The sequence below is a fragment of the Artibeus jamaicensis genome, unplaced genomic scaffold (assembly GCF_021234435.1).
Source record: "Artibeus jamaicensis isolate MK-2021 breed Jamaican fruit bat unplaced genomic scaffold, CSHL_Jam_final scaffold_1964, whole genome shotgun sequence".
Taxonomy (NCBI): domain Eukaryota; kingdom Metazoa; phylum Chordata; class Mammalia; order Chiroptera; family Phyllostomidae; genus Artibeus; species Artibeus jamaicensis.
Window position 1 is genome coordinate 14,314,912 of NW_026522030.1, and position 12,137 is coordinate 14,327,048.

The 12,137-nt window shown below is 40.0% G+C and overlaps 1 protein-coding gene across 6 annotated transcripts in view; it reads right to left on the reverse strand.

Moving 5' to 3' along the window:
- SMC2 (structural maintenance of chromosomes 2) overlaps positions 1-8,745 on the reverse strand; it is a 51,133-nt gene extending 42,388 nt beyond the window's left edge. The window contains exons 1-5 of one of the 6 annotated variants that reach the window (XM_053656492.1): positions 8,618-8,745; positions 7,498-7,723; positions 6,763-6,912; positions 4,675-4,797; positions 2,967-3,005 (exon numbers count right to left, since the gene is read on the reverse strand). In XM_053656492.1, the coding sequence (XP_053512467.1) occupies positions 2,967-3,005; positions 4,675-4,797; positions 6,763-6,912; positions 7,498-7,665 (480 nt within the window). In that variant the 5' untranslated portion in view covers positions 7,666-7,723; positions 8,618-8,745. Of the gene's footprint in view, positions 1-2,966; positions 3,006-4,674; positions 4,798-6,762; positions 6,913-7,497; positions 7,724-8,080; positions 8,160-8,537 lie in introns of those variants that run through there. The other 5 variants (XM_053656495.1, XM_053656491.1, XM_053656490.1 and 2 more) reach the window with 5 other exon arrangements.
- Positions 8,746-12,137: the final 3,392 nt, after the last annotated feature.

The window sequence follows — 12,137 nt, forward strand, 5'->3', positions numbered from 1 at the left end:
TGCTCTGCTTTACTGCACTTCACAGATGCCCTCCACCAGCAAAAAGATGATTTGCTTTACTGCAGTAGTCTGCGTCTGAACCTGCAACGTCTCCGAGGCATGCCCGTACATACATGATGGAATGAAATTCAAGTCATTAAAAAAAAGGAAATCCTGCTGTTTGTGACAACATGGATAGACCTTGAGCTGGAGGGCATAATGCTTAAAAAAAAAAAAAAAAAGTCAGAGAAAGACAAATGTTATATAATCTCATATTCTTTCTCAAAAAGAAAACTGAATTCATAAAGAGAACAGATTGGTAGTTGCCAGAGGTGGGTAAAATATGGAGTTAAAAGGTATAAATTACGGCCCTGGCTGGTGTAGCACAGTGGATTGACCACGGGCCTGTGAACCAAAAGATTGCAGTTCGATTCCCAGTCAGGGCACATGCCTGGATTGCAAGCCAGTTCCCAGCAGGGGCCAGTTCATAGCAGGGGGGCAAATGAGAAGCAACCATATGTTGATGTTTTTCTCCCTCTCTCTTTCCCTTCCCTTCTAAAGATAAATAAAATCCAAATAAATAAATAAATAAATAAATAAATAAATAAATAAATAAATAAATAAATAAAATTAGAGGGGGAAAAATGAAATGTAAAATCTCTTAAAAAAAGGTATAAATTTTCTGCTGTAACATAAATCATGAGGATATAATACATAATATAGTGACTATAGTTAATAATACTATATTTGAAAGTTGCGACTAGAGGAGGACTTCCGCCAAGATGGAGGCATAGGTGGAGATGCCGTGCTTTCTCACACAACCAAGTTTAGAGACAACCAAATATTAGCAACAGAAAACACAGCCAGAACACAGAAAATCGAACTTTTCGGAAGTCTGATAACAAATTCTTCAGCCTGACTGGTAAGAGGGGTGAAACCAGCAGCTGGCAGAATGGGGTTGCACAGGAAAACTCCGTCAGACGGACTCAGGTGCGCGGAATCCAGGTGCAGGGTTGGACCTGGTGGGCAACTCAGCGAGCGACCTCAGGGAAACAGCGAGGGAGCAGGGTTGCGGGTTGACTGTGGTCACGCATTCGTGCGCAGATAGACAAGTGAAGGAATGGGCAGTAAGACTACGGGACTCAGCAGGCCCCAGCAGCGAGCAGCAGCAGAGGGCACTACCATTTCCCCAGTCTGACCACGCCCCCACATACAGCATCACAACCCAGCAACCTGGGAGTCCAAGGCTCCGCTCCTCATAATTAATGGTCGCAAACAGACCAAAAACGGCTAAAGAAGATCTCAAAGCCCCAGAGCCTATAAATCTAAGCGATGAAGAAATAGCAAAACTCTCAGACGCACAGTTGAAAACACTGGTGATCAGGATCCTCACAGAACTGGTTGATTATAACCACAAATTAGAGAAACATATGAAGGTGAAACTAATTGAAATGAAGGGAATTGCACAGGAAACCAATAGCAATGAAAAGGAAACTGGGACTCAAAACAAGGGAGTGGACCGAAGAAAGCAAATAATGGCCAAACAGGAAAATATGCAGAAACAAGAATTCAAAAAAAATGAGGAGAGGCTTAGGATCCTCCAGGACATCTTTAAATGCTCCAACATCCGAATTACAGGGGTACCAGAAGGGGGAAAGGAACAGCCACCAGTGGAAAACTTACTTGAACAAATAATAAAGGAGAATTTCCCCAATCTGGCAAAGGAAATAGACTTCCAGGAAATCCAGGAAGCTCAGAGAGTCCCAAAGAAGTTGGATCCAAGAAGAAACGCACCAAGGCACATCATCATTACATTAGCCAAGATGAAAATGAAGGAGAGAATCCTAGAAGCAGCAAGAGATAAGGGGACAGTCACCTACAAAGGAGTACCTATCAGACTGTCAGCTGATTTCTCAAAAGAGACCTTACAGGCAAGAAGGGGCTGGAAAGAGGTATTCCAAGTCATGAAATCCAAAGACCTACAACCAAGATTGCTCTATCCAGCAAAACTTTCATTTAGAATGGAAGGACAGATAAAGTGCTTCTCAGATAAGATCAAATTCAAGGAGTTCATCATCACCAAGCCCTTATTATATGAAATGTTAAAGGGACTTATCTAAGAAAAAGAAGTTAAAAAAGCATGAACAGTGAAAGGACAGCAAACTCACAGTTACTAACAACCACACCTAAAACAAAAGCAAACTAAGAGGACAGCTAGATCAGGAGTGGAAACATAGAAAGGAAGATCTCAAGGAGGGTTACAACAGGGGAGTGGGAGGAGGAGAAGGGGGAAGAAGGTACAGAAAATAAGTAGCATAGACAGTAGATAGAAAATTGAGAAAATTGATGGGGGGGCAAGAATAGTATGGGAAATATAGAATCTAAAGGACTTGAGACACATGGTCATAAACTAAAGGGGGGTAATGGTGGGGATGGGGGTAGGGTGGAGGGGAATGAAGGGGGGAATAGAACTGTAATGGCATAATCAATAAAAATAAATAAATTTTTAAAAAAGATAAAAAAAAGAAAGTTGCTAAGAGGATTTTAAGTTTTCGTAACAAGAAAAAAACTATAACTGTGATGTTAACTAGACTTATTGTAGTGATAATTTGATATATACACATATTGAAACATTATGTTGTATACTTGAAACTAATGTGTAAATTACATTTCAACTAATAAAATAATTTTTAAAAACCTGCTTAATGTCTCATGACTTTTCTTATACATTTTTATTTAATCCTTAGAAAAGGCCTGAGGTTAGAATTATTGACTCCAGTTTGTGGATAACAGAACTAAAGCTCAGATGGTTATGTTATAAAATAAAATATTGGGCAAAAACTTTCTTTTAAAAAAACAACTTTCTTTACTAATTAGTTTTAAATGTTTCTAAAATTTTAATAATGGAAGAAAGTATGTTAAAATTATCTAGAGATTTAAAGCAACATCTATTATTACTATTTTTACTATCAACAAGTATCTCTTACCTCTGGAGGTTTCATATTCAATACTTTAGTGATTCGTCCCTGAAAGTAAAATGGCAAACTTACCATAATGGTAACAAATTCAAGGCATACATATGCATATCTGCAGTGAAGCTACCATGTCCTAATACATCAATCTTTTGGGAATTCTTTTTTCGACACATGAAAGACGTTCCTTGTATTTGAAACTGAAGGTATCTTATAAACCTCAAGTTTTGCTATTCACTTTCTTACATCACCACGATACAAATTACAGAAGTTATTAAAGGATACACAGTTAACTCAACAGTTAATACTAATGATGTAGCAGTCTCCATCCTAAAACAGATAAATATCAATAAAACTTAGCATAATTATTGAACATGTCTTGATTTTCTTAATGATAGCCTACTTCTAGGACTTAAATTGAATAGTAAAATGCTTTCTTTCAATGCCAGAAAATCACCAAAATCACCAAAATCACCCATTCAGTGCCCCAAAAAGACAAAATCCCACCACCAAAAGCTGCTACCCAACTCTGAGAGAATATTACGTACGATTTAGTTTAATTTGAAGTAAATTTACAGTTCTGAGACTGTGATTAGGGAAAATAGTTTTATTTTGGTCCACCAAGATCCTGCCACTAACCTCGCTGTAGCTTTCTCAAAGGACAGCTGGATGGGTCAAATGAAATACTGTCAGGGCAAGATAATATTAGTTCTTATTTTTCATTCAAAGAATATTTGTAAAATTTAATATGTTAAGTCCTGTCCAGAAAGTATCCAGCCATGTAATAAAAAAATAAGACATTTATTGAAGAAGATACAAGAAACACTGTACATAGGACAATGACACCTCAGTCCCCTTCAAAACAGACACCTTGGGACCTCACATAGTCTTCCCAATCACCATCAGCTGCCCTGTCCTATTTTCCTGAATCTTATTGATAGTCTGAAATCTCTTCCCTTTCAAAGGTGATTTTCATTTTGGGAAAAACCAGAAGTCACAGGGTGCCAAATCTGGGCTGCAGGGGGGCTGAATCACCTGCATGATTTGATGTTTCTGCACAAGACATGATGCATGAGTAGGGAACCTTTGTTCTGATGAAGCTGCCAATCACCAGTTGCCTATAGCTGCAGCCTTCTGAATCATCTCAACAGTTTCCACACAGGTATGTTCAAGCTTAACGCAAAGTCTGATGCAGATTCATTGCTCTGCTCATTCAGTCATTTTGAATGTGACGGCCACATAGCACACATGCTCACTTCATGGGGTCTACCACCCCCAATGACTAGTACAGTGAAATCATCATTGTTCTCACATGCCCATTCCAGTCACTCTCCTTCACTGCCAGGTTATATAAATGTTGTGCACACTGTTCTCTTTATATTAACAATGGTTGGATCTTTTCCAGACAGACCTCATGTATTTGAAATATGTATTACATCTAATATTTTAAAAAGAATATACTTTGACAAAATTAAAAAAAATATAGTGAGCATGTATTATTTTTATAGTAAGTAGCAAAGTCAGTCAAGGAAAATTACTCTAGATGTTCTTTAAAATGCAAATGTATACGAATAACTCTCCCATTTCTTAACAGGTGCCTAAACACCAGCACAATAGTAAATTAAAAAGTGGAAAAATTTAAAGAAAGTCCTTCTATTGTAACAACTTAATAAAAGATGTCAAAACCATTACAAAAGAGATGAAAGGATCACAAAAAACATACCTGCATGATGAGAAAGTGAGGGTTGTTAACATTAAGACCAACGGAACAAAAGAGATCCTGTACTCTGGTATTGTTTGCATTTACTCCGTTGATTAAATATTTATTTCTGCCACCTATAACCACCTAAAAAGGGAAGTATTTCTACAGATTAATAAACACACATCTTAGCTAAGATAATAAATTTCCAAATATATTATCTTACATTTGTGTGGAAGTGTGACATGGTCAAGAAGAACATGAGATTGACTCAGGACAACTAGCTTCTAATCCAGGGACTTTAACTACTCACGTGACCAGGGACTTCAACTAGTCATGTGATCAGGCACAAGACTCCTGGACCAAGCCCTCCCTGGACCAGGTCTCTAAGGTCACTTCTAGCTTTGTTTCCAAGTATGTGTAAAATATTTTTTCTATCTCCGGTTACCATCTTTCTGCAATTTTTCCACTCAGAGATTAACCCCTCTTCTTCTACCTTTCATTTCCAAAGAACCAAAAGTCACATACTAAAAACTAAAGATAAACAATGTATTGATCCTTGACAAGATTCTTGAGATTAATAAAGATATGACTTGTAAATACCTGCAAGAAAAAGAGTAATATGGAGCTTCAGCATGGACTCATTAAGAACTTGTATCAGACACCAGCCTGTTTACATTCTACTATAGCACTTTATTGGGTATGACTGTCTCACTTATATTTTGGGGTCCTTAAAGAGAAGATGTGTTTCTCATTCTTCTTTCTACCTATATTTCCTAGAGCATTCAAGAATGCCCAACATACATCAAGCACTTAATAAGTATTGAATAAATGCTGATTTATTTCTGTTCATTAGGCTGAGAAAACATATATTAATATATTTGAACAAAAGACCTAATATACTTGTAAGTAATTTGACAGTCTTTGTAATAAATTTTGATGACGACAAAGGCATACGGAGCACATGAGAATAGAAATTTTAGGGAGATCAGCAGCAGACTTACTTAAGATTCCTAAAGAGTGCTTTGCTTATCTGATGGATGTTTAATGACACAGGATTCTGTGCCAACCCAGTCAATGTCATTTTTATCAGAGGCTTTCATTAAATAGAGAGGGACAGCTGTAAGTTACATAAACTAAGACGGAAAATAACTGAAGTTAGAATTTTTAAAAATGAAACTTTGGCAAACTAAAAACACTAACTATAGTAAGACAAAAAGATTTTATGGGACAAATGTAAGATCCTGCGTTAGTTTAAAAAACCTGCTTACATACAGAAATGGCAATATCATGGCTAATAACACACATGAAAAAAAAATTAGTGCAGTTTTAAGTCAGACATGAATTCATAAGGTATTATTAACTCTCCACAGTCATACTGAGAAATACAGAATACCTAAAATGAAAGCAGTGACAATTCTCTTTAACCCTGACTTCACTAGAATAATTCTGGTACATGCAATTTGTGGTGCCATGAATTAAGTAAGTAAGTAAGTAAGTAAGTAAGTAAGTAAATAAGTAAATAAATAAATAAAAGAACCGGGGCAAATTTGTATTTGATGTGCTCAAAAAGTCAAGGAATTAGAAACAACTAAATATCAACGGAAAGACCTAGAGAGAGTTAGCTTTGAAAACATTTAGACTAACAGAATGCTTCATTATTAAAATATGGAATAAAGTAGATCTGCACTGGGTTCTCTTAAGAGAAGTAGAATTAATATGAAAAACTTGAAGACTGCACTTTGGCTGAAATTATTTTAAAAAGTTTCTGATTAGACCTGTCCAAAACCAGAATGGGTTACTTAAGAAAGCAAGGTCCCAAGTACCGTCATATGTGCTCCAGCACAGACACAGAAGATTCAACTAAGGTTCAAGACTCAAGCATGGCTGAGTGCTCATTATGACAGATGACTGTTCAAATCATTTTCAATCCTCACGGTAAATGGTAGATTTGCATGGTCAAAATTTTAAAACAAGGAAGATATGCTTAAGGAATCCAGTCTGTAGTTGATGCATAGATTCCTTATAAACTTTCCCCAGCAAAGTCTTATCACCAAAAAACACAGCAGACTTACAAGTTCTTCGGTATCCAAATATTTAATAGCCACTCACCTGCCTTGTTACTGTAATTTCATCATGAACTTCAAATCCCATAGGACTTTGCTTTTTGTCAGAATTGTCAAAGGTGATTGAAACTGAAGCTTTAGTAATACCAGCCTGCCCATTTTTGTAAACTAAATCTTGTAAATTAGAAGCCCGAACCTAAAATAAAAAGGTTACCAATTACAAAACCCCACATTGAGCAAAATCTGTGTAGTTATTATCCATCAACAAGCCAAGGACAGGCAGATGCATTCACACAGGAAGCTAAATGGACAACAACCTGAAATGAATGCCTTTTTCCACAAGACTTTTTCAACCCTGAATTGAACTGTTTTCTACTCATTTCTTAACAAAGTTCATTTAGATTTATGAGCATATAACATCTAAAAATTTCGCCATTCATCCAATCCTATTAGACCCTGAAAAGGCATAACACTTGGGTTGCGGGGAAAGAGGGTGCAGAATACAGACTGGAATGAGACTTCCTTTTAAGGTAAGTACACGTGAGTTTGAGTGTTGTTCCAAGTATCATAAGAGGATGTATATTATACAGCTCATTCAAGTGTCTTTCTTCTCCTTAAAAATGAAGCATTAATACCTATCTTTAAAGGACTGTAGTGAGGTATAAGATAATTCACATAAAGTAAAAAATGCAAATATTGGTAATAGGTTCTGAATCCAATGACAATTAACTTTAGGCTCCCCAAAGTTAATTTCACCTAAGTCAGAAAGTTTAAAATTTACCTGAGACAGGTTGGAGATGCCCAGTAAAAAGCAGATGGAGTCCAGTATGTTGGATTTCCCGCTGCCATTTAAGCCAGTGATAGCATTAAAGAGGGGGTCAAAACCGTTGACCTCAGTTCTCTGAGCATAGGACTTGAATCCTTCAAGAACGATTGACTTTATATACATTTTCACTAATTTGGACAGGTAAACCTTTGCTGGGAATCAAACAGGCCACAAAACAGTTCTGCACAAAACAGAAATAACAACACGTAAGTGGAAAGTAAATCTGAAGTCATACATAGTGAATGTAAACGACTGAAACATAAGAATGACAGCCCCAGAGAAACAAAACAGCGACTTGCCAAGCCAAGCTACTTCCCTTGATGTAAAGAAATCTTTCTCCAACTTAAAAACACGCGTTAGTCATTCCCTGGAAGTTGATTAACCATTAATTCAACCTGGACGTCAATTACTTGCTTTTTCAGGCCTATCCTCTACCAATACTTCAGCTAACAGACTGCAGATTATTTCAGAAGTCATTCTCTTTGCCCACAACGTCCTCGCCGATATTGGCACGGCTCACTCTCCTTTCACCACTCACGTTTTTGCTCACAAGTCACCTTACTGGAGTCCTTCCTGACTTCTCCATATAAAAGGGCACCTCCGTCCATGCCCGTACTCTGCTCCCTTCTTCCTTCATTGAACTTAAAGGTGACACTACACAGTATATATTTATCTATCTTCGCCTACGTCCCCCGCTGTGTGCCCAAATAGTGCCGGAGGGCGTGCGAGGCGGGGGAATGGGATGGCGTCAGTATACACTTATTAAATACATGAATCCCATATAATCTCCAGCCTCGTGCTTTCACTCGGGCTGTTCCCTCGCCTCACCAGGCCTTCCTGTCAACACTTCCTTGCCCTAACCCAAGGCTGGACAGGTTCCAGCCAATCGGCCGAGAACCCTTTAGTGCTAATTTTAGTCTAAAGTCCTTTTCGGCTACTATCTCTCCTCCCAGCCCCGCAGCCCCCACCTCCTCCAGGGAACGCGAAGCTAGGACCTTACGACCCGCGCTCGTACCGCCACACCGCTGCGTCTGGACGCCTGGGCCTGAGGCCCCCAAATGCTCTTCCGACTCACAAAGGCAGAGAGCGGGCCAAACTGGCCCGGCTTTGGGCGCTACACAGGGATTCCCGACATAGCAAGTACAACACTCCTTCCCAGCTCTGCGTCGCTGCTGCCGGAAATATTTATACCTTTGAATTTCGGCGCGAGCAAAGGACCCCATCTCCACTACCTTGTTTACCGACTGGTGTCTAGAAGATGCCTGACTCAGGGGGTTCCGTTTTTCTCTCCCATCGAACAATCAAAGTAACAAGCAGATAGGAAAGAGGGTCGCAACAATGCCAGCTCCTGGGATGCCACGGCTCCCGCCTGCAGACTAGAGGAGCAGGTAGCATAGGTTGAGGTCGGTGTCCGGCACACCCCAGGCAGCCCTCACCTCAGCCTGAGGGCCTCGCGCCTCCTTGGCCCCGCCCAGCCTCGGGCGCTGTCAAGTTGCGGGCTGCGTACTGGACGTCCCGCCTTCTCGCGGGTTTGGCGGGCGTCGAGAGGCAGTTCGCCTTCTTCTTAGAGGGAGGGAGACGGGGAAGTTGTAAGCGGCAGAACGTCCTAGGATTGGCTCGGATTCGCAAAAAAATGGAAGAATACCTTGTTGGGGCTGAGGAGGAGCGTGCAATCCGTCGCTGTAGGTTGCGTTCTGGCTCCGCCCCTCGCCGAACTTCGAATCCTGGCGGGCTCTTCGGCTCACGTTTCCGGTCCAGTCCTGACGACTCTACCGGATACCTGGAGCCTGGGGAAGTTGTGCGGGCGGGTGTTGGGTGTTGTCTCCTTACCTTGAAACGCTGTTTGATCGTAAGCAATAGCGGAATTAAGATTCCAGAGAATTTGGGAGGGAAACACCCTTATGACAGCTAAATAGCCAGCCTGGGTCCCAAAGGCTTTTAAAAACCCTCGTAGCTACTACCCTTTGTAGTCCGTGATACTGTTCTCATTTTACACACGAGTAGAGTCATAAAAGTTAAGCAACTTAATTACAAGTGGTAAGTGGAGAAGCCGGGGTTTGTTCCAGTCTACCAGAGTGCGTACTCTTTAAATATTTTATAGTATCTTTTCATTACTCAGAATCCAGTACTAGCAACAGACTCAGTGTGTATTGTTCTTTCTTTAAAAAACAAAAATCTGGCCCATTTACTCAGAGTCGAGCACACTGATACCAGTAAGTTAGGAAGAGCTTAGTTTGGGAGTGCACTGTAGTGCCGTTATCTTAAGATACAGAAAGAAGGTGCTGCCAGTGTATTTTAGGCCATATGTTTAGAGTTCGTTTCTTGGCCCCGGCATGACTTTGCAGTATTTGACACCAGTCCTACACTCCAAGGACTGGCCTCTATTTTGAAATTACCTACCTAAGAGTGTAAATTAAGTTTTGTGGGGGGAGGGGGGGTTAAGAAAATTTGTTTACTCTCATATCCCACCCTCTCCTGTAATGTCAATCATTACAGGCCTAACATCAATTTAGTTATGCAGTTTTTTTGTCGACCTTGGTTCCTGCATTCCCTTCACTCTGTAGCTGTTCACGAATCTATTTAATCTTAATACATTTATTTTCAGTAATTTCCATTCCATCACCGAATAAAGAATTTTAATCTACCAACAGTCTCTAACGTGAATTTTATTGTGAAATGATCCTTTGGGGTGGAAATGTAAGTGCTAGGACAGATATTAGCCTTTGCACGTATTTAATAGGTTGATAACTAGCTTATATATTTAAGATAAATGGATGAAAACATACAGGCAAATGCACTTTTGCCAGATAAAGACTTCTGGGTAGTAAAAGAATATACACCTATAAGTATTCCCACTGAAAGTACTTATTAAAATGAAAATTGCACCCCGGCTGGTGTAGCTCTGTGGATTGAGCGAGGGCCTGCGAAGCACACGATCGCAGTTCAATTCCCAGTCAGGGCACATGCCTGGGTTGCAGGCCAGTTCCCTGCGGGCCAGTTCCCAGCAGGGGACGCATGAAAGGCAACCATACATTGTTGTTTCTCTCCCTCTCTCCTTCCCCCCTTCCCCTTTAAAGATAAATAAATAAAATCTTAAAAAAAAAAAAAGCACACAATTGCCTGTGAGCCAAAAAAAAAGGAAAATTGCTTGTAAAGGGAGAGCTCTGTATCAATTTTAGTGCGTGCCAGAAACGCTAAGGAACTGGTAATGGAGTCACTAATGGCTGTATTACAAGTTGGCCTCCTGTGATCATAGGGAAGTAGAGAAGACCAAGGCGCAAAGGCCCTGATACTTCCCAAATTTGGACAGGTAAGGACTGTAAGTAAAGGTAGGATAGGTGTAGTGTTAACAGGGCACTGTTCTCGTTTTTTATCGTTATGGAGCAAAGCTTTTGAAAGCTTCCACTCTGGCAGGCCAGAGGAGTCTTAATCCTTAGGTGCAAGGCAGCAGCACCCCCAAGGGCATCGTTAAAGTCGTAAAGTGGGATCCAGGAAAAGGATGTGGTCTTCTACTCTTCCAGGGCATTGGGAAGGGCCTTGTTTCCCAGGTGCACTTTCCGAATGCCGAAGTCCCAAAGTGGCCCTTGAAGGACCTGGGTGAATACTCCCTTTCCTGGAACTTGGAAGTAACAGTGAAAGGACTTCACTGTAGAAATAAGGATAGGTTGATTGAATTCATGGAGATTAATTTTGGCTTCACTGATAATGACAGGAAATTCATACTGTAAAATTGTACTGAGCACATTTTGAATACACCACATATAACCTGTCTGACAGACTTGGAAAGAAATGCATCTGAACATAATCTAGAATGAGGGCTAGAAAAGGAGATGCTATTTATTCAGCTCCCAGATCTGGTTGAACTGTATTTTCACTTCAATGACAATATTGTTTTCTTTTTTACTAAAATTTTTTAATTTAATTTTTATTTTTTTAAAATAATTTTAGTTATTTTTCAAGTACAGTTTTTTGTCTCCCATCCCAGCCCCCCCCCCCCCGCCCCTGCTCCCCACCTCCCTCCCATTTCCACTCCCCTTAGTTCTCGTCCCTGTGTCCTTCATATTTGTTCCTCCAAATCCCTCCCCTTTCTCCCCCTTAAATTCCCTTCCCTCTCCCCTCTGGTCACTGTCCCCTTGTTCTCTATTTCAGTGTCTTGGTTTTTATTCTGCTTGTTTGTTTTGTTGTTTATTTTCCTGTTAAAGGTGAGATCATATGGTATTTGTCTTTCAACCCCTGGCTTATTTCACTCAGCATAATGCTTTCCAGTTCCATCCATGTTGTTGCAAAGGGTAGTAGCTCCTTCTTTCTCTTTGCTGCATAGAATTCCATCGTGTATATGTACCACAAATTTTTGATCCATTCATTTACTGACAGGCACCTAGGTTGCTTCCAACTCTTGGCTATTGTGGTGCATAGGTTCTTTGAAATTGATGTTTTAGGATTCTTAGGATATAATCCTAGCAGTGGAATTGCTGGGTCAAAAGGCAGGTGGATTTTTATTTTTCTGAGAAAATTCCATACTGTTTTCCATAATGGTTGTATCAAGCTGCTATCCCACCAACAGTGAACTAAGGACCCCATTTCCCCACAACCTC